We start from the raw sequence: 21,092 nt of genomic DNA, 5'->3' as shown, positions 1-21,092 counted from the left end.
CCAACCTGCCCGAAACCATCCAACACAAAGGATCCCCGAATGTCCTCCTCTCCCCCTACAAGCCTGCAAACAAATGGTACAGGGACGAGGTCAGGGAGGGATCCCCGCCCACCAGGGCCTGGGAATTCATTTACCTACCTCGGAGCCCGCGGGGAGGCCGGGAGGCGAGGAGCACATCTGAGCGGCCTTTGCCAGCCCTCCGCGTCTTTGTGGCGCCCGCACAATAGAGGAGCACGAACTGAGCAGCCCGGCGCCCCGAGGACCCGCTCTTTGCAAATGCTAATGGCATTGTGGCTCCTGTCGCCCGGCGCAGAGGGATGTCGATCTTCACACGAACCAGAACAGGCCCATTGTACGCAGGTTTGTGGCCGACGTGCGGTGTCTGCACATCAAAGGCGCAGCCCGTGGCAGGGCACCCAGGCGGCCAGCTGCACCCGGGGTGCCCGGCGGGGTGCCCGGCGCCTCACCCGCCGCCTCACGGTCCCGCTTCGGCCACGCGAGTACAACCGGCAAGGCCGAGAGTGCGCCCAGGGTTCACGGGGCCGTGGCTGCTCGAGCCGAGAGCCCCCTCCGAGGCGGCAGGGGAGCGGGCGGTCGACTGGCTCGGGAGGGGGGCCCAAGGGAACATCGATTCCACGCTCGACGTGCTGGGAAACTAGGAAGGCAAGGCAAGAAAACTAAATAAACTGTGTACGATGTTCTGCAAAGTGAGTCAAGACTGCAGAAGCTTCTGCCAAGAGCCTAAGTTTATTAGAAACAAAAAGGGAGTCAAAATTTGGGGAAATATTCGATGAAGGTCTTAAAAACGGGGGTGGAAACACTTGTGGATCTGAGCGGCTGGGCTAACCCTAAACCTTCTCGAGAATCCACTAGGTCGGGTGGGAAAATCAACGAGAGTAACGAGTTGAGGAAACCCACGAAGTCCTCATCTCTGCTCCTGCCGCTGGGGGCCTGGGGCAGACGCGGGGCTGCAGCTCGTCCTGGGTCGCAGGGACCGTCGCGGAGGCCCGTGCCCGGGGGTGCCGCAGCCGCTCAGCTCGTCGCCTCGCAAGCGAGCTCCGTCCTCTCGGGACTCGCGACAGATGGCGGATCCTGCAAACCGCACACAGGTTCGTAACCAGACTTGCTTTCCAACCTAGACTCCGCTACCCACTAGGGTGACCTTGGGCAGGTGACCTTGGGCAAGTGCCGTGACTTCCGGGCCAATTTCCCCGCCGACGAAATGGCAGTAACGCTGCCTGTGGCAGGGAGCGCAAACCACCAGTCATGCTGGCGCCTTCGAGCTAGATTCAGGTTTTCCTAACTTCAAGACTTAACCCCCCCCAATTCCAGGGGCTCAACCTTTGGCAAGACCGATCCCAAAAGGGCTTCGGGGTCTTCTGGAGGGTCCCAGGGCGCCGGGGCCGGCGACCGCTGTGAGCTCGGCCTGCGAAGCCCTTGGACGGGCCCTGGGGAGGGCGTCCCCTCGTCCCCCCGGCCTAGTGGGGTGCGAGCTGTCACCGAGGCACAGCCGGGCTGCGGCGGGTGCGGGTCCTGCCCACCCAGACCCTGCAGACAAAGGCGGTCCTTGGCAGGGAAACGGGGAGCACTTGCTGTGCTAAGGGCGTACGGCCACCCCCACGGGGCATCTGGAGGCGAGAGGCTGGGGACTCCTCCGGGGAGCAGTGAAGGAATGTGCGCCTTCCTGGGGGCTGGAGCGAGGGAGCGGGCTGCGGCCTGGGCTGCAGGACAGACGTGTGTGGGGGGGGGGGGGGGCAGGTGTAGGGCTGCGGGACCAATGGGGGCGGCACAGACGGGGGGCAGGCAGGGGTAGGGCTGCTGGCCCCAGACCTCCAGGCCATCCTTACTGGGCGGCCTCCGACGGTAGGACACGCTCGAGGTTCTACTCCTGCCAAGTACCTTTTGCAGAAAAGCGGACTTTGCTCTAGTGGGCACATCACGCGGTACTCGTGAAAGCTGAGGACAAGGGAGGGAACCGGGGCGGGGGGTCAGGCCAGCCCGGGCACTGCTGCCCCCCGAGGCCTTGGCCTGATCCTCAGAAAACCTGGGGTGCAGCCGCGGGGTTCGTGCGTGGCAGCTCGGGCCTCACCAGCCTCCGGTCGGTGCCAGGCCCGGGCCGCCAGGGTGAAACCCTCCATTCCAGGCCGCCGCTGACCCCCGACGGCAAGGGCCTTCCGCTTCAGGCCGCTCGGCGGGAGGCGGGAGGCCGGAGGCGGTGGCCGGGCCCTCACTGGGGCTCGGGGCCTGTGGGCCTCTAAAACCCGAGTTTTTTACATTTTCTCAGACAGCAGGACAGGAACCAGGCTAACACCTGGATTCATCAGTTCAAAGCGACGAAGAACTCTGGACCACGAAGGAAGAAAGGAAGCGCACGGCTGTGAAGACGGTGGAGGGACTCCCTACCCCGTGGCCGGACACACGAGCTCGACGCCGGTCCTGCGAAGCGAGCAGGCTCGTCTGCAGTGACCGTACACGCGCGTGTTCAAGCTACGGACTCAACTCCAACATCTCAAGGTACTTCTTTAACCTGACGATGTACTTTTCTCTTGCCCTTACTTTATGGAACTGTCCTCTTGAGCATAAAGGTCACTCATGTTTAAACTGTCCTGAGACTGTGCTGCTTCCTCATCTTTGACAGTTTCTGCGGTGCTCACCTTAGCTCTTAAGTTTTCTACATCCATCAGCTTAGCTTAGTACGTGCACAATGTGACCGTTTTACTTCTTACAAACTGGGTGTGTTTATTTTAAAACATTTTGGAATAGGGCAGCCCGGGTGGCTCAGTGGCTTAGCACCTGCCTTCGGCCCAGGGCGTGATCCTGGAGACCCGGGATCGAGTCCCGCGTTGCGCTCCCTGCATGGAGCCTGCTCCTCCCTCTGCCTGGGTCTCTGCCTCTCTCTCTGTGTCTCATGAATAAACAATAAATAAAATCTTTAAAAAAAAGTTTGGAATACAATTAAACAATACATCTGTGAATTTTTCATATACCTGAAGCTAATTTAATATTACGTGTCAACTATATTCAAATTAAAAAATAAAGAATGAGTAGTTTTTAAGAAGATTTTAATACTTCAATTGGAAGTGTGAGAAGGAAACAAATCACTATTGAATCGATAGAAAGTAAATTCTTCAAACTTTTTTGATACATGAAGTTTTTTTTAAAGGATTTTATTTATTTATTCATGCGGGACTCGATCCCGGGACCCCGGGGTCACAGCCCTGAGCCGGAGGCGGACGTTCAACCGCTGAGCCGCCCAGGAGCCCCATTACATGAAGATTTTGACCTTGAAGTGTACAAAGGATAAAAAAATTAAAGTAAAACTACTATTTGAGCCTCACACTGTGACTGACCTGTTAACTGTGTCAAGTGTGTCTCAGGCTGATGAGACTGAAACATTCTTCCCCAAAAACCTTCCAAAGGAATTCAAAGACTGTCTCTTGACATTTACTCACCCGAAATAAAGCACATCCAGCTATGAGGTGCCACCTAGTGAAGCAATCACGACTTTGAACCTTTCCCTAGTTTTGACTTCAGCCAACCACAGCAGTCCTGGAGAAGGCACAGCACACCTATGCGCTGCTGCCTTATTTTACACATCGAATGATGAACAGACAAGAAGTATCAATTAGACGCAAAGTTCTGGGGGAAAAGAATGAGAAAAGGGAGTTCACAATTAAGTGGTAGATGAAAGTAAGGGATCCTCAAGGGTCCTTCCCATTCTGAGACTCAGGTATGACTTTGCAGTAGGCCCCGTACGGATGAACGTGCTAGCATCATCAATGAAAATGATGGCCGTAGCAGCAAAATCCAATTAAAAGACATTTTTAATATATTTTATCAAAGAAAATAGCAAAATGTTTTGACAAGTATCAAGACACGAAAAAAGACAGCATTGTCTGACTGTGGATTACAAGTGTGAGACGTGAAGCATGTGAAGTGTAAGGACCCAGAAGAGCCACGTTAGGCGGCCTGTGAGACCACGGATTTGGTGGCACCGTGAGATCACATGAGGACCCTGTGCACACAGGTCTCTCCTCTCTCTCTCTCACCCCCTCATTAATACAAAGAGAAGTTAAAAGATGCTCTCCAATGTAGAATCGGGATGTGACTTAAATATCTTTAATTACTCATCTACACAAATGACCTTAATTAAGCACAGGCAAAATATAAATTGCAGTGACGTCTACGCGGAGTGTGATGGTTTCAAGAAATAATACAAAGTTCATTCACAGTGCACAAGTAAACACCAGGTTGAATTTTAGGTATTTAAACACATAGCCATGATCATTCAAAAGTAAGTGTATTTGTAAGCGCGTCTCTGTACTCCTGAAGTACCTGAAACTACGGCAAACACCAGCATTATTTTGATCCCTCTTACAGGAAAACTAAAATACCGTATTTCTTTCTGCAGATAAATACATCCGAAATATACAATTATTAAGTAGTCAAGGAATTCACCTCTTAAGCCTATGCTCTGAACCTTTATCACGGGTGAATTTCCCAAATTATACGGTGAGGAAGCACCACTCTGCAATGTTCCCTACTCATTTTTACACACCTCCTTTGCACGTGGAGGCCACGCCGCTGGTGGGAAGGGGCCCACTGGAGTAAAGCCTGAAAAACGGAGGGAACACAAAGAGGAGACGACGAAGCCACCAGGAAAGGCGGACGGCTCACCTGCAGCTGGGGCTCCGCGGCCCCGTGAAGCAGCAGGGCGGCCTGTCTGCTACTGTGCATTGCCCACCAGTACTGAGCTCGGACACTCCTACTCTGTGTGGCTGTTCGTCTTCCATACGGAGCTCTCCTCGCTCCGTTCTTGGCAAATTCTGCCACGAGAAACAAAGGATTCCTGCTCGAGTTAGTACTTGACTCCTGTACGTTGAATTTCTGAAGTGATTTGTTTAAATTTGAATCATTTGTGATTTTTGAACTATAGACACAACACACCGGGTTTACCGTTGAGAATCTGAATTTTATTTTTTTCTTTTAATAACATATTATCAACCTAACATTCAAGGAAGAAACTAAAAAAAGCATGCTTAGAATGAGATCAGCTAAAAAGGAGAAAAAAATACGTAGTCCATGATAGAAAGAAATCCTATTACTGCGGGGGAGGAGGTGGTGTCTGGACTCTTACGTGGGATTTTTAATCACATTAACTTTTATCATCTATTTGTAAGTTTAAATTACAAACACTGACCTCGAAATGAAGACCCTCCCATCCCCGTTTCTTAGATTTATACAAAGAGATGTGAAAAAAGTACTGACTTAACATCAGCCTTTTGCTTGGGAAACATCTACAGACATACAGCTGAGGGTATTTTTCCTATCCACAGCACAAATAAACGTGGTCCTATTTCTTCAGAAATAGATTTATAGTTGTAGGTCGTTGTGTTTTTACAACTATAAAAATATTAATAATTGCATGGTGCCTGCTTCCGTGAGGGGTAGTTGCCACCAAGCAGCACTGGTTAGAGGAGTTAACCAGTGAGGTCATCTCCAAATTCGGCACAGGACGCTGGGCGGCTCTGCTCCCTTTCTGTTCACCCATCAGCCCTAGGGCTGAAAGACGTGAAATGTCTTTGGCTACTTATCGGCCACAGAACGATGTGGGCTGCTGACAGCCGTGTGCAGCTCGATCTACCTTTCTTCTCAGACAGTATAAAACAAATATTCACCAGATTCTGAATTTGTGAAATAACTTTGTGATATCCCTCCAACTTTGCATATTGTCATCAGACCTTGAAAGGAATCACAGTGAAGAATATATTGATGCTAAATTAAAAAAAAAAAAAAAAGTGGGGTGGCAAGGGAACTGTTACCCACCATAATTCTAAAAAAGCTGTAAAATTAACTATAAAATAAAAGCTGTCACACAATGGGCCTTTTTATTAGAATAATAAAGGCTTAATGAAATGGCAACAAACAGCAGAGACGAGAAAGACTATCTAAGTCAAAAATGGCATATTTCTGTGCTTTAAAGTCCTTTAGCCAATAAATAAAAGTTATTTGTATGAAACACAAGAAAACACTGTGAAGGGACTATAACTGAATAGCAATGAACCAAATCTTAGGTTTTTCTTTTTTACACCTTCAGCCAAGAGGGAGGTGGTCAACATTATTCTGTTGAAATAAGTCCTATTTAAAAGAGTCTTGTAACAGAAAGTAGTCTCGTTCTCGCTTTTCCCGATGCCCACCTGAAATGCTTGACCACCGTCTACATGAAATCAGTCAGCTGATGACTCTTTGTCTTCCTTATCCTGTGTCACAATCCAGTAGCTCTGTCAACAGGCTCAAAAAACCCCGCGAGTTAACAAAACCCGGCTTGCCTATACAACATTCAAAATGAATGAATCTGAAATGGGTGCAGAAAGGACAACAGGGCCAACGGAAGCGAACAAGGAAGCGCTGCTGACTTCACCTCGAAGGCAGCGAGCGCTCTCAGCTGTCACCGGAGGCGGGACCTCTTTCACTGGACATGGAGCTGTGATCGTCCAAATTAACTTATTTGAGGTGCTCTGCTCTTAGCTAGTCCTCTTTTCACATGATAAATGTACACTGAATTTTCATCATCAGCTTCTGCACATAGAACGTTACGGATACAGACAACAACTCCGCGGGTTACCATCATCTTATATACAACTGATAGCTTTTCACAACACCTGGCATTTTCTCCCCGGAAAAAAATGGACACTGCGTAACATCCCCTCATGAATTAGTTGAACGAGTGCCACCACAAATGAGACAAGCAGGAGAGCAAGTTTCTTATCTTCAAGGACTGACCCTAAGGGCCACACCGCTTGTATTATCTCAATTTGTCACTTCAACACAGTAAAATAGGATTTTAATGCCATTTCCACTGTTCTTGCATTCGAAAGGCAACTGATGGTTAAAGTGCCTCGAACACGCATAAATTATTTTTATCCCATGACTTTATTTTATGTTTAGAAAGGTGAAATAGAAGGAAAAAAGGCAGGACAAGAGACTTTGGAGTTTTCTTTCTTCACATGTATGCTGAGGTGATTATATTATGAGTAGGATTCTGTAAAAATAAACACATTTGATAAATTAAGGCATGAGGAGACATATGCAGACTTTCTAAATTTTATTACTGCATGATCCTAAAAATACTGAAGCTTAACTGCCTGTCTGCTAGTCTTATTAATTTCAAAGTATCACCTACTATAACAAAAGAATGATATTACTAACATGATGTATGAACCAAAAAATACTGTAATTCATTTTTTTATGGAAAAAATTTAAAAACACACGAAAATCAAGCAGCAGGAGGAATCTGTATATGGCTGTGCTGGGTATATAATCATCAGCAATTATCGGAATGAATTACGTGTAACTCTCAGGCTGAGGAACTCCACACATGTTAAAACTATTACTAAGAAACTATCCTTAAAGTGCCTGGTACCTTTTATAAAATGGTCAGCATGAAGCAAGGCGACTACTAGTTTGCCACATTTATTCTTTTCAATGGATCCGCAAGGTATAAAACAGATCATGTGTCCAGCAACACACAGATAATTCTAACAGTTCCCAGGGTTATACATCCCAAGGGTTGGGAAGGGCTGTAGAATCTAAAGACATGTAAGGAACAAAGTTGGGATGGTTTCCCCATAGATGATTAATCATCACAACTCAGCTCTGGGGCCTGCCCTGGCCTCCACCTGAGACACACAGTCTGGCAGGAAAAGGCATGTTCCCAGGAGCGACGGTAACACTAACATGTCACACTGACCAGCTAGGGAAGTGACACTGGCCACTGTGTAAAACACTGGCTCACTTTAGGCTTCCTCATTTTATTAAAGACAGAAAGGCAGCTTATATCTTTAATGGGTTTCTGTGATTTTCATGAATGTCCCCCTACCCCCACCTGTCCCGAACCACACTTATAAACAAAATTATCAAGAGAACTTTGGTACTGAAGAGGAGAATTTCCAAATCAAAAAGGCTCTCAAAATGTTTATTTCTCACATTAATTATTGATAATAATTATGACAACAAGGAAGATATCATAACAACCTTATGGCTTTAACAGAAAATTTTCATACACGAAGTTGTGTAAAGCATTTATGAACACAGGCACTGAACAGCAATGAATTAGTCTGGGGCTGTGTTAAAGACGATTGATATTTAGTCTCTAGATACATTCTGCATCCATCCACACCATCCACAGTAGCAGGTGTACTTCGCTTCCCGGAGAGGAAACAAAGTGACAAAGCATTACTGGAAAGCTTTCTAACTCCTTCCTCTCTCCTTCATCCCTAGTAAGCTGTTCTGAGGGATAAGGGTCTGAGCTGTGCTTCCTTTTCTAGCTTGCTTTCTCAAATATACTGTCCTCCAGTGGAGGAAGACCCACAGTTTGGGTAAAGAGCCTCTTTTGAAATGAATGCAGCTGGGGAGGGGAATCTTCTCCTCCTTCCAGTTCTGCCTACGGGGCAGGCTGCAGGCTGCCTACAGGGTGAGGCTCACAGATAAAGTGATGAATTAAATATTTTAAATACACAATAATGTCTTAATTATAGCATTTTCCCTTTCTCAACTTCTTCAATAAAAAGCAAAAGACTTACTAATTAGAATTCTTTAGCAATAATTAGGAGGTTACTATGCTACTAAGGCAAGTCTTTAAATATGTAATACTTTACTTGGAACATGCTTCCAACGCCAGACTAGAGACCTACACTAAGAGTCCACGCATTCAGAAGAGTACCACATTCTAAGGCTATCTGAGTAATTTTAAATGGGAGAAATGTTTTTAAATATAAGAGAATAAGATTAAGAACAACAGTTAGGATTATTAATCAAGCCAAATAAATGCTTTGCAATTTAACACACACGTAATTATCCACTGAACGTGAACAATGAGGAATAAAATAATGAGAGCTACAGTTCAATTCTTTACATGCAGAAAACTGACGAGCCACATGCGTATTATGAAACAGCTTAGCTTTGTTTACCTTTGTTCTGTCCAAAATGAGTTCTAGGGAATATTTTTAGTTCAGCCAGAGGCAATCAAGTATTGAAAAGGAACATTACACATATGAAATGTAGAATTAGTTTCAGAGATTCCTGCCATTAAAATGATTTAATTACATTAAAATTGCTATTAAGGAATAAGCAGGATATAGTCAAATACAATGATAAACTATAATAATAAGTTAAAAAATATAAATTTTGCATCTAGTCAGTACCAATGCAGGAAGAGGACTTTGACTTATTACCATTTATTTTTCCTGATGAAGAGCTTCAATAAAAGCATCAAGTTTTTCTTGAATTTCTCTAACTTTCTCTGTGGAGTAAAAAAAGATAACAAATTAGTTAAAAGTGAATTTCTTTCTCAAAGACAATACAAATCTTAGAAGATAATTATTCAATAAATGGTCTGGGATACTCTATTTGGGAAAAGGGGAAAAAATTACTTTAGCACCACACACCATCTGATATCCAAAAAAGGTTCAAATGGATTGTAGTAGTAGCTCTTAACAATTTTTTGGAAAGGGAAGGACTATGGGGTTGGTGACAGACTCTTCTGAGAATGTTTTAAGAGTTATGGAATCTATGTAGAGAAATGTATGTATAAAAACATATGTAACTGCTTATAGAATTTTAAGGAGTTCTCTGATTCTCTGGAGTCCAACCAAGGACTCAGCAATATCTGGAACAGAAGAAAATATAAAATAAAATAATGGAACTATTTTTAAAAATTAAAAGAGAATACAGGTGAGCATTTAATAGGCCTTAGACTGGAAAGAGACTTTCTAGGATAAATGGGAAAAGTTATAAAGGATAAGATTACCAGTATTACCACATTAAATCGTATACTTTATATGTCAAAATGTCCTAAATTTAAAAGATAAAAGAAATTGTAGGAAATATTTGCAACAAACATGAAAAGGGAAAAACACTTTAAAAATACATACAAAAAAATTACTTTTCTAGCTATAAATTAATAAAGTTTAAAAACACCACAGGTACTGGAGAAAGACTTAGATTATTTTATCTGAATTTTATATTTTCATGTTTACAGCCTTCCAAATAAAATCTATACCTTCTCTCTGAAAGATTTCCTTCACAGGAAAATAAACTAGTCACAGTACACGTCAACCTCTGAATGTCAAAAAAATAAATAAATAAATAAGTCATGATTTATTCTACTTCATCGCTAATTTAATCATGCAACTCCTCCTTTAAAATATAGCTTGTGGTAAGCCCAGTAACAAATATTTTTTGCCTGTTTAACATAATTCTACACATTAGTGGGAATTAGCAATTAAAGTGAAGTGACTGGTTCAAAACTATTGGTCTAGAGGCAAAACTGTAAAGCATTCTGCTTTGTATCTGGAAAAATCATTGTAATATTTTATTTATTTATTTGTTTGTTTATTCATGTGTTTGAGTGGGAAGAGAGGCAAAGTGAGGAGAGAATCTCAAGCAGACTCTACTGAGCATGGAGCCTGACGTGGGCTCATCTCCTGACCCTCAGCTCATGATCTGAGCTGAAACTTCAGGTTTCAGACACTCAAGTGACTGAGCCACCCAGGCACCTCAGCACTTCTATATTTTATATTTAAAAATAATCTGCAATTGAAGACATAAACATTTCTGAAGCTGGACAATCTGTGAGCGGGCGGTACAGTAGCATCACTCACGAGACACTGTTCAGAGCAAGATCTGTTTGTACTGAAAGAGACCAAGGGCTACTGAAGCAGTTGTGATGAACAGCAATGAAAGGAAGAACTGTCCTCTTTATGAATTCTTATTAGCAGTGCAGGAACTCAACAAAGCCTATAAGGCTGCATATCAAGAACATAGTGTCTTCATCTTTTTTTTTTTTTTTGCCAGTAATTTAACACTTCTACCTCTTGGTATTAGTCTGAGACTATCACAAAATCAAAAGAGAAAAAAAAAAACCCTACTGTTTTTTAATCAAACTATTTACTGAGCAAATATGAGAATAGTTATCGCAGAGGTGGCAATAATTCCTTAATTGCAAAAGTAAACTGGAGAAATGGTAAAAAATAATCCTAGCCCATCTCTTGGAAGTTTAGTCTGTACTATCTGTAAAAGAACAGTCAAACCCCGTAAACTACATCCTTTCTCAAAATAAGGCCACATTCTTATTTTTAAAATTAATTCATCTAGTTGCTTAGAAATAGCTTCACCTATTTTCTTCAGTACATTTTAGAGAGTTCCACATAGTGCAGTTCATCAGCTGGAGAAATTTTTTTTTTTTTAAAGGGGAGGGAGAGTAGGAGAAAAGGAATTTTCTATATGGCCTCTGAGAAATTTGGAAATGAACAGGGTATTTAAAAAAATCATCTGGCTTAAATAGCACAACGCATGAAATTTAAACAGGTGTTTGAAAGCCTTGGAAACCCCTTTAAACATTTCACTAAGAACTATTTCTCCTTGGGAAACCTGTACTGTATGAAGAGAGGAAATCTGATTCTATTTGCTCCATGATCTGAGTACAATCAGGCAGCTGCAGGGCCAGCTCCATCCATCCTTTTCCCTGTCACTGACCTCCATCCGTAGCTGGACAATCTGTGAGCGGGCGGTACAGTAGCATCACTCACGAGACACTGTTCAGAGCAAGATCTGTTTGTACTGAAAGAGACCAAGGGCTACTCTAATGCAGGTGACTAACTGTAGAGTCCGAATCAAATTCAAATACTTCTAAAATTAAAGACAGGCAATTTTTTTCCCAAATGAAAGCAAACAGACTTACCTAATTACTTTAATAAGAAAACCACAGAATAAAATTGTCAAATTTTGCTTTTAAAAAGCTGTTTTTACTAAATATTTTACAATTAGAGTATCAGGACACCATGCCACCGTATTCTGAAACCTCAAGAATGACACAAAGGGTATTTACTTAAGTAAGTCACTGAGAAGTAATGGCGGGGGAGCAGGGAGAGGAGGAGAGGAGAGGAAAGAGGTAAATGTTAAAAGAAAAAAGGGTAATTGTGATAAATGTATCCTTTATAAATTTAAAAATTCATTTCTTGCCCCTTCATTTTATACAGTGCACTCAAGGGAGTAATATGGGCACACAGATGCCCTCTTGCCTTTGAGAAGAACTCCTTAGTCACCTCCTACCTACTTCATTCTAAGTCTATGAAGTGTCTACTCTGGGATGATTTTAAATCCTGTGTTTCAAAAAAAAAAAAAAAAAATCCCATGTTTCATTTGGTCCTCATACGACCCTGAAAGTGTCACTCTCAAAGACGAGGACACGAAGCCTGGAGAGTTATTAGCTCTGGGACATGCTTCTGATTCAGAAACATACTAAATTTGCTACCATATATAGACTCTAAATGGTAACAAAACAAATGCTATTATTTCAAGTGTATTTGTTTTAAGTTTTACCTTTAATGTGCAATAAGATATGTTGTGCTAAAAGTTTGGGAATGGAATAGTTACCAAGTACTCTCCTAAGTAGTTCTGAGCCTAGGAAGGACTAAAAAACATACAATACGTATTACCTCTTGAGAAGACTACATCTATACACATTTGAAGAAATCCTTGCAAAACCATACAAAAGTATGAAGCTGAACAAAGAAAGTCCAGCATCTTCAATGTCTACAACGTCAGACTCAATATACACACTCAATAGATACTTGATAAATGGTAACCGAAGTTCCCAGAAATACAGCACAGAAAATAAAGGCTATAGGTTATCGAGAAAGAAAACATCACTGGACGGGCTTCCTGGGTGTTATGCCAGTGACCAAGAGGGCAGAAGCCAGGAGCTAAGAACCAGAGCCAGCCTGGGCACAGGAGGCAGCGTACACACTGACAATGAAGATCAGGGACAGCTGCTGGGTCACCCGAACCACACAAGCAACACTGAACAGAGAATACTCAGATCTCACGATACAATACCAGGGGAAAGAGAAACTTCAATTTAATTATTACACTTATTAAGACTAAAATATGCTGACCTTGTGCGTGTACACACATACACACACAGAGCTTTAGAAAGTAGACTATTTCATTCTTTGCAAAGAAGCTATATTACAAATAACAGCATTATTTCTCGTATTTGAATTCACTCATTTTAAATTCTAAGTTTTCAGCACTTTTATATACTAACTATGCCACCTGACTACGTACAGAAAATAGAGTTATCCATAAAAATAGGGTTAAGTGTGAGCAACTAAAACTTTCTACTTTCTGATCCTTCCAAATTAATGTCCCAGTATTAGTGTTCTCAAGTCCCAAGATCTTACTGTATTTAACTATTTTGCTATTATAAATTTCCCACGGAAATGTGTGCACAGATTAGCATGGCTAATTACAAAACAAACTCCTTTTTCTATTAAATATTTGCATTTAATATTTATAGCTAGAGAGTTCTTATAAAATTTTAGATTAACTTGATAAATTAAACCAACTCAGGAAGGGATTAAACAAACCGCTATTTCTGTTTGAACTGCTATTTCGGTTCTGAAATAGGCAATTCTACATGTAGTGAATATGGAGTCTACTTTCCATTTATCCAATGTTTACTTAAAAGATGAACTATTTCAAACATCAATTCATTGTACTTCTTGATTGAGTCATGAATATTCCCATAATCCCCACCTCATAAACCGTTCATCTCAGTGAATGAAGTTCCTTCTCTTTTTTCTTTTCTTCAGATGACTTGACACCCATTCATGTTTTGGGTCCCTTTATCTCCACATGAAATGATACTGCTACTCTCAGTTTCTTTTTGAATCTTCTGATACTTGCTCTAAAAGTCTCAAATTTGGACTAATCTGTAATTAGGTTTTGAATACACTGTGAATACCAAAAGGCCAAACCTGGGAGAAGGTTCACTTCAGTGGTTAATAACAGTTTAGAACAGGAACAAAGAACCACACACAAAACACTACCACATGCACTGAAATAAATCTTTTACAACTTCTGAGGTTTTCGGAGAAAGCACAAAGACACGAACTGCAAACTTACTAAGGCAGTGTACTTTAAGTAAACCACACATCCAAAGATCAAAATGTACCTTAACAGAACTGTTTTATAACATGCTGCATACATACTTTGTACCAAGTTTGAAGACACCCTGTAGGTGAGATTTTGCTGTAAAAAAGCTGATCACTAAAGGACTGAAAATTAAAAGAACAATTTTTAACATGTGATATATGTTGCTCCTAAAAAGGCCTGCCTTTTATTAGGCAATTATACAGTAAGTGCTCATTAGAAGTTCAGTATTTAGAGGAATTACCCAGAGTACTGGGAAACAAGGAAAGAAAACAAAAAAAAAGGTGAACAAGAGACCAGGTTTAAGATTCTCAAAGGTATAGTCAAAAAGATTTAGATTTAGCACAAGTCAAAATTGTGCACCTTTTACATCGATGAGAGGAAAAACCAGAGAGATAGTCAAAGGCGTATAGCTAAATCCGACACTTCCCTGAATCTTGGCACTATAGTTTTTTTTCCCTACAAATAGACATGAATATTTTAAACACTCATTAATGAAGACAAACAGAATACTTCTGCTTCTTACAGAAAAAGGAGGCATCATTTCCTGTGTCCTGGAAAGCTATTTGAGACTGAGATGGTAATTTCAAAGCTAGGCGGGGTCCCTGACTTCTAGGGGTCTGCTGAAGGTGGTAATAGAGTTGTCTGGGTCATTTTCATTGTCTCAAAAGTTCAAATGGAAATCTTTGGCCCAAACTATATCTACTTTATAGTTTTCTTAGGAACAATGATTATTTAGGCTGATAGAAGATATAATGGTAACTCTGTGTTTCTAAGGAAAAAGATTACTGTAGACAGATCTTCCAAAACATAGACTTCACAGGAGTATACAATAATGAAAGGTGTGTTTTATGACAACAAATGCTACAAACCCCTAGTCTAACACCTTTAATAATCAAGGGAGCAGTAATTTTATATGGTTTTTGCAAAGATGAGGACATAGTGGATTAAAAGCTATGTGACAGCAGCAGTCAGGAGAAGCAGGTTTCTAGCCCCAGCTTTGCCTTTAACTTCACAACCACAGTCATGTCACAGCTCTAGTTTATCTATAAAGTAAGGAAATCTGTCCAGAAGCATTCAAAGCCTGTATTGCTTTAAAACTTAGGACTGAAATATATTATTATGATTATATGTTTTAACTGCATCCTTTTAAACTTGTCTTATTTGCTTAGTATTTTTTATTTATTGGATATTAAGCTCTAGTAAAAATTCAACTGCATATGACAATATTATCCTCACAGGGCTATATAATTTTAGAAATACCAGTTTTATACTGTCCCCACCCCCATCCCCACCCCCAGCATAGAAATCAATGTGGGACCGCTTGCATGAATTACCTACGTACAAAAAAGTCCGTTATTTAATATCACTTGGCCTAGCACAGAACTTGCTATGCAATAGATGTCTATGGATATTCATTCACTGTTGAGTAATCTACTTAACAATACGTAATTCAAACGTTAAAGATGACCATTTTAAAAATTTGCTATAATTAGACCCCCCCCAAAAAAAAACAGTATGATTTAGAAAGCTGCCTTAAGAAAGTCTATGAGACAAATTACTTTATATTCTTCTAGTTTCTCTTTTCTTAAGGCTCTTTTAGCTAATATAATCAAAACCACTTAAAACACTTTCATGATATAGTAAAGCTAATTCTCCATAAGACTTCGTATGAATGAACACAGAGCAGCCTTACACTTGGGTCTTTCACTTTCATAAGTAAATGGCAATCGTAATTTCATCTCGGCTAACTATTAATGCTTATGGAACTGCTCTTAATTAATAGAGTAGCTCCTTCCAGGTTTCTGTCACTGTCAATGAGTGTAAAACCTTGAACTTTGTGCTACCTGTTATTAAAAGGCTCAGCTGCAAGAAGAATTCATATTTATGGAAGATTGTATGGAGGACACTAGACATTAGCTACTACGTAAGTTTATCTTTAGATAAGTCACACAGCTACGTATCTGGACTGCATCATTTTGATTTCACCTAGAACTGCTTATGCTATTAGCCTACATTGAGCCAAAACCCAGTAAAGAGCCCTGTGAAACTCATGATTATATGTAGTCACTTGATTTACTTTATCCTATAATTCAGTGAGGATGAAGGAAATTTCCCTGAGGCGCTGTATACTAGGAACACCTATGCTTCCACTAAGCAACGGTGTGTCTGTCAGCCACCAGCAACACCACGTCATCGACTTTGTTTTCCATTTTGCATCAGCTGTCTAGGAAATTCAGAGCTAAATTTTCAGGTCACTTGCAAAACAAGAGAACCCCTGAGCAAGTATTTTGAGGGGGTACCAATCTTATCCCAAGTTTCACATCATTCCACTTGCCTTAACTTTCTTTCCTTTCATTCAACTTTCCACTTAAGCATTTTTACATCTTGTAAAGGATAGATCTTTGCAAAAGCTGCCTCGTATCTTTTGGAATAGGGCAGGGAATTAATGAACAACCTAACAAACTAGTTCATAGAAGGTGTACCACTAGGCAGCCGATTCATATAATATGCCATAATACTTGAAGAGTGGTCTTTTTATGCTGGTAATGTTTTTAAAATCAGTAATTTAAAAATATATTGAGGGGACAATTAATCGTCCATTAATTTAGTTCCATTAACCTTCTATAAGTAATTTCTGCATGGGAGAAAACATTTTTATTTCTGCTCAATGTTTGGAAAATCCAATGATATAAATACATATATTAAAGCATTTCTTTTTAGCAATGGGAGAAAAAAAATGGTAAGTTTTTATGGGATTCAGGATTGTCTTTTAAATGTAAAAAATAAAAAAAGGGGATCCCTGGGTGGCTCAGCGGTTTGACGCCTGCCTTTGGCCCAGGGTGTGATCCTGGAGTCCCGGGATCGGATCGAGTCCCACATCGGGCTCCCTGCAGGGAGCCTGCTTCTCCCTCTGCCTGTGTCTCTGCCCCTTTTTCTCTCTCTATCATAAATGAATAAATTTAAAAAAATCTTTAAAAAAAACTAAATAAATGTAAAAAAAATAAGATTAATAATCATCTACTGTGAATTGTTTTATTCTGTACCCAGTACATAAAATGTTACACATTATTTACATCTGTCTACTCAAATTATGGTGAAAAAAATCTTTAAAAGTTATATTTTAGCTCATTAATGATACATTGTTTTATTCCCCCACCAAAGGGTTTAAATACACTATTTCAAAATGAATATATTCCTTCTGTCTCCACAGAAAAATCTAAATATCAAAACAATTTCTAAAATATGATTTAGGTTATTAATTGAGAAGACTAAAAAATCGTTAGCCAAATGACCAATAAAATATTCGGTCTAAATCAATTAAGAAAGCTTTAAAATAACTCGTCTTTTTTCTTTTCTATTTCCCTCTTTTTCTTAAAAGTACATTTTACTCTGAATTTTGTTAGAAGGAAAGTTGAAACATTTTAAGAAAAGGAAAACCACCCAGGCAGCCTTTAAAGAGACAGGACATCATTTATCACCTGTGAAGACAGATTTATAAGAAGAGGGCCCCTTCTGTTCCTTTAAGGCTGCAAAACAGATGGGAAGTGAATGGACAGTCAATGGGACAAGAAAACACATGGGAGGTGCTGCTGTATGTATGTTCCCAGCATAAGAAAGAGGTCAAGATTGTAACTGCATGACTGGGTCCTGGAAAGGGTCTTTCTTCAAGCTGTTACAAAGACAAACGCTGTTCCTCATCCTGCTGTCAAACTGTTATAAATATTGGTTTGTCAAAAGACCTTCAGTACTGAAGCCTTAAAAAGGAGGCGTAACAGATGAATGAATCATGAGAATGATTCTTAAACAGTCAGCTCATTAATGTAATTTTTAAAAGTAAAAAAGTAATATGTGAACAGACACTGTAATTCTGATTTATGAACCTACCCAAAAGTTTGTGAAAAAAATATGGAACTAACAATTGCAGGTTTTAATAAAGCTACGATTTAAGCGAGATGAAAAACAAAAATGAAATACAATTATATCTCTTAACTATGACGCTGCAGCAGGACAAAGGATTATTATTAAACTTATCACAGGAAGAGCTACCGGCATTCATGTTTTGTTAGGCTGATTCTGTACTGAATTTCAGTCATTTCTCACTATAACCCTGTAAAGAGGCATCATTGTTGATGCTGGTTCCAGAAGTCAGGATAAGGCTCAAAGAAATGAAAATAACTTCAGAATCAGTATTACATATTCATTAATTTAGAAAATCACCTTTGCATTTTGCCACAATTTCTTATTTTCTACAGAAAAGGCAAATTACAAAATTGAAACAGCAGTAAAGAATACACAGATTTATAAATCTGTATATTGATCTTTTTCGAAGAATGAAACCATTACATTATGTCTTTAGGAGACAAATTCATTGTTCAAGATTCCTAATAATTAGTTTAGGAGAGTAGGTTCAAAAACTAGCACACTGAAAATAAAAAAGAAAGCCAAATTACATGAACTCGCTTACCCACAAGCAAAAACCCAAAGACTAAAGAGTAGAATCGTTAAAACAAATCTAAGAAGATACTACCTCTAACACATGTTGTGAGCTCCAGCTTTGCCAAAAATATTTACGTAACTGGCTAAATCGTTTCCCTCAACGAACATTAATTTCCCCATCTGAACAATGGGGATAATACCTTACAAGCGAGCCTCCTATGCCGCGGAAATATGTAACACTTTCTATAAAGTGTAAAACTGTATACAAACGTCAGAGACAGTTGTAGAGCTCCAAGCACGATTTGGATCCCAAAGTACCAAATACTGCAGTTACACGGGAATACATACTTTCAATTCCTTAATGCTCCCCTGCCCCACTGCTTTCTCTTGGTTGTCAGCAATCGTGGAAAAAACAAATTTGGCAGAAGTGAGAAAAAAAGATTACAAAGCTATGAGGGTGGATGGTTCAAAGTGGTGGTAGCAGGCAAACGTTTGAAGGTTTTTCTGGATAAGAGAATCAAGATCAAGGCAGAGCAGTCTTACGATGGGGATGACATGAGCATCTTTGGAGAAAGGACAGACATAATGCAGGCATAAACACACACAGGAAGTGCCCGGGTCCTGGATACAGGTGGGGATTAGCTTTCAAAGCAGAGTGTACGTTTTGAATGTTCTGTGTATGTTTTGCTAGAATATAGCCTTTGAGATACCTGACCTATTTAAAGTAACTAGTACCATATGAAGAAAAGGAGAAGAAATTTAGCTTATTCTGATAAATGAGAGACCAGAAATACGAGCAATGGCAAAGAAGTGAAGATTGGTGGTGGTAAGGGAAAGCTAACCTAAGATGTCCTCAGGAAAAATGTTCCAGAAATGTGCAGAAATTATGTCCCTAAGACCACATTAAAATTTTTGTTAAAAAAAAATAGAAAATTTTTATTAGAATACAATGTTACAGTGGTTATCTCTGGGTAGTGCCAATTGTTTTAAAGATTTGCCATCTATGTTTTCTAATTTCCATGATGCATATATACATGTACTAGTTCTATGCTAATAAGAGGGATTAAAACAAACGCCTCAAATCCTGGTAGTGTACTTGGTGGAGACAGGCAGTCTGTCTGTACCTATGACTCAGAGAATGAAGTGGTGCCTCAAGGAGACTAAACAGGCGAGGTTAGAAAGACTTGAATTCCTTCACCAGGAAACAGATCTAACTGAAGTGAATAAAAAACAGCCAACTCGTTTCTACAACGGACAATACTAAGGAAGAAATGAAACAGCTGTTTTAAGAGAAATTAAAATGGACTATTTCCATATGTAGTAGGTAACAATGAGGCAGGGAAAATCTATCATCTTACATGGGTTGCATGAGCTGAAATTTTTACCAGTCTCAAGAAAGACTTAAACTCATTTTGCAGATATAGATCCACAGTGGGCATTTACTAGAAATCAAAAGAATTCAAAGTGAATCCCAACCACCAGGGAAGACCTCATGATGTGCAATTACTATCTAGTCCCATGAAATGTCTCATGGCATCACTATCACCAAGAAATTATTGGGAAAATATTCAGTCACTTTTAAAATTGATCATAATTAGCTTTGTCATTTCCACGAATACAGTAATTAAGAATATGAAATTTCTAAGGCAATTTTGAATTATGCTTATTTGGGAAAAGAAACAGTTTAGAAATGTATAAAATAGTAAACAGTTAAGACTTCTTTTGCCTTTTACTCCCCTCTTTACCCTGAGAACTGAGAACCCTACTTCATAGAGATTACCAGTTTTAACATGCACCAATTCATCCTTTAAGACTGTTGCTTGGCGGGGTGGGGGGTGGGGGGCGGCGGCTCCGCCCCTGCCCCCCCCAAAAAGACCTTTCCTTTTAAAAAAAATATATTCATATCTTGCTTAATTTTATTTTTTTAACATAGTGTTTCACAGGCCAGTAGGTTGTTTTATGATTAGATTTAGTTTCAATGAGTAGATTTCATTTTTTTTCCACCTTAGCAACGGAAAGAAAACATAAAACATAATTAAAAAAAACAAAACAATCAAAATTTAATCCCAACTTTAAGATGTTACTTCATTCTTAAACTCTCAGTAAGGAAGTGGCAAGCATGATTAGGTGAAAAAAGTCTCATTTCTAGCTGAAAATATGTACATTGGCCTTTTTGTATATCACAATATACACATAAACACGTATCAAAACACATAAATATAATCTACTTTAAAATGATAAAGACCTGTCTCATTTTTATTCCTAGTTTTAATAAGTTAAAATTGAGTTTAAGGCAAAAAGAATATACTTGCTAATAAAACACTGAACACCAGTAACCTGTATAACATAACAGAGAAGTAAATATCTTTTTAATCTTGCACCAATTTATCAATATCCTCAATGCTGCCTTTAAAAGATAAGACTTAGGCCATGAAAAATGTGTTTGATTCTAAATGCCCCATTTTGAGTCTGGATTTTCTCATCAATAACCTGGAAAGCACACCACTCAGGCTCGTCACATGAAATTCTGTGTGTAAATAACTACTTCTCTAACACAGAGGCTTCTCCCCGAGGATTACTGTATTCTTTGTGCCATGTCTCTCTCTCTCTCTCTCTCTCTCTCTCTGGCTACAACACAAAGCAGAGTCTACTTCACC

At 40.2% G+C, this 21,092-nt stretch overlaps 1 protein-coding gene across 10 annotated transcripts in view; it reads right to left on the bottom strand.

Moving 5' to 3' along the window:
* Positions 1–4,092: 4,092 nt before the first annotated feature.
* The window catches only part of OPA1 (OPA1 mitochondrial dynamin like GTPase), an 86,605-nt gene continuing 69,605 nt past the window's right edge, over positions 4,093–21,092 (bottom strand). For 6 of the 10 annotated variants that reach the window (XM_038571323.1, XM_038571327.1, XM_038571326.1 and 3 more), the window contains 2 exons: positions 9,234–9,301; positions 4,952–7,042 (listed from right to left, as the gene is read on the bottom strand). In XM_038571323.1, coding sequence (XP_038427251.1) covers positions 9,237–9,301 — 65 coding nt within the window. In that variant the 3' untranslated portion in view covers positions 4,952–7,042; positions 9,234–9,236. Of the gene's footprint in view, positions 7,043–7,946; positions 8,993–9,233; positions 9,302–21,092 lie in introns of those variants that run through there. The other 4 variants (XM_038571319.1, XM_038571321.1, XM_038571318.1 and 1 more) reach the window with 4 other exon arrangements.

This window comes from Canis lupus, chromosome 23 (assembly GCF_011100685.1).
Source record: "Canis lupus familiaris isolate Mischka breed German Shepherd chromosome 23, alternate assembly UU_Cfam_GSD_1.0, whole genome shotgun sequence".
NCBI lineage: Eukaryota > Metazoa > Chordata > Mammalia > Carnivora > Canidae > Canis > Canis lupus.
Note: the sequence above shows the minus strand (reverse complement) of the source record. Positions and strands in the feature narration are given on the sequence as shown.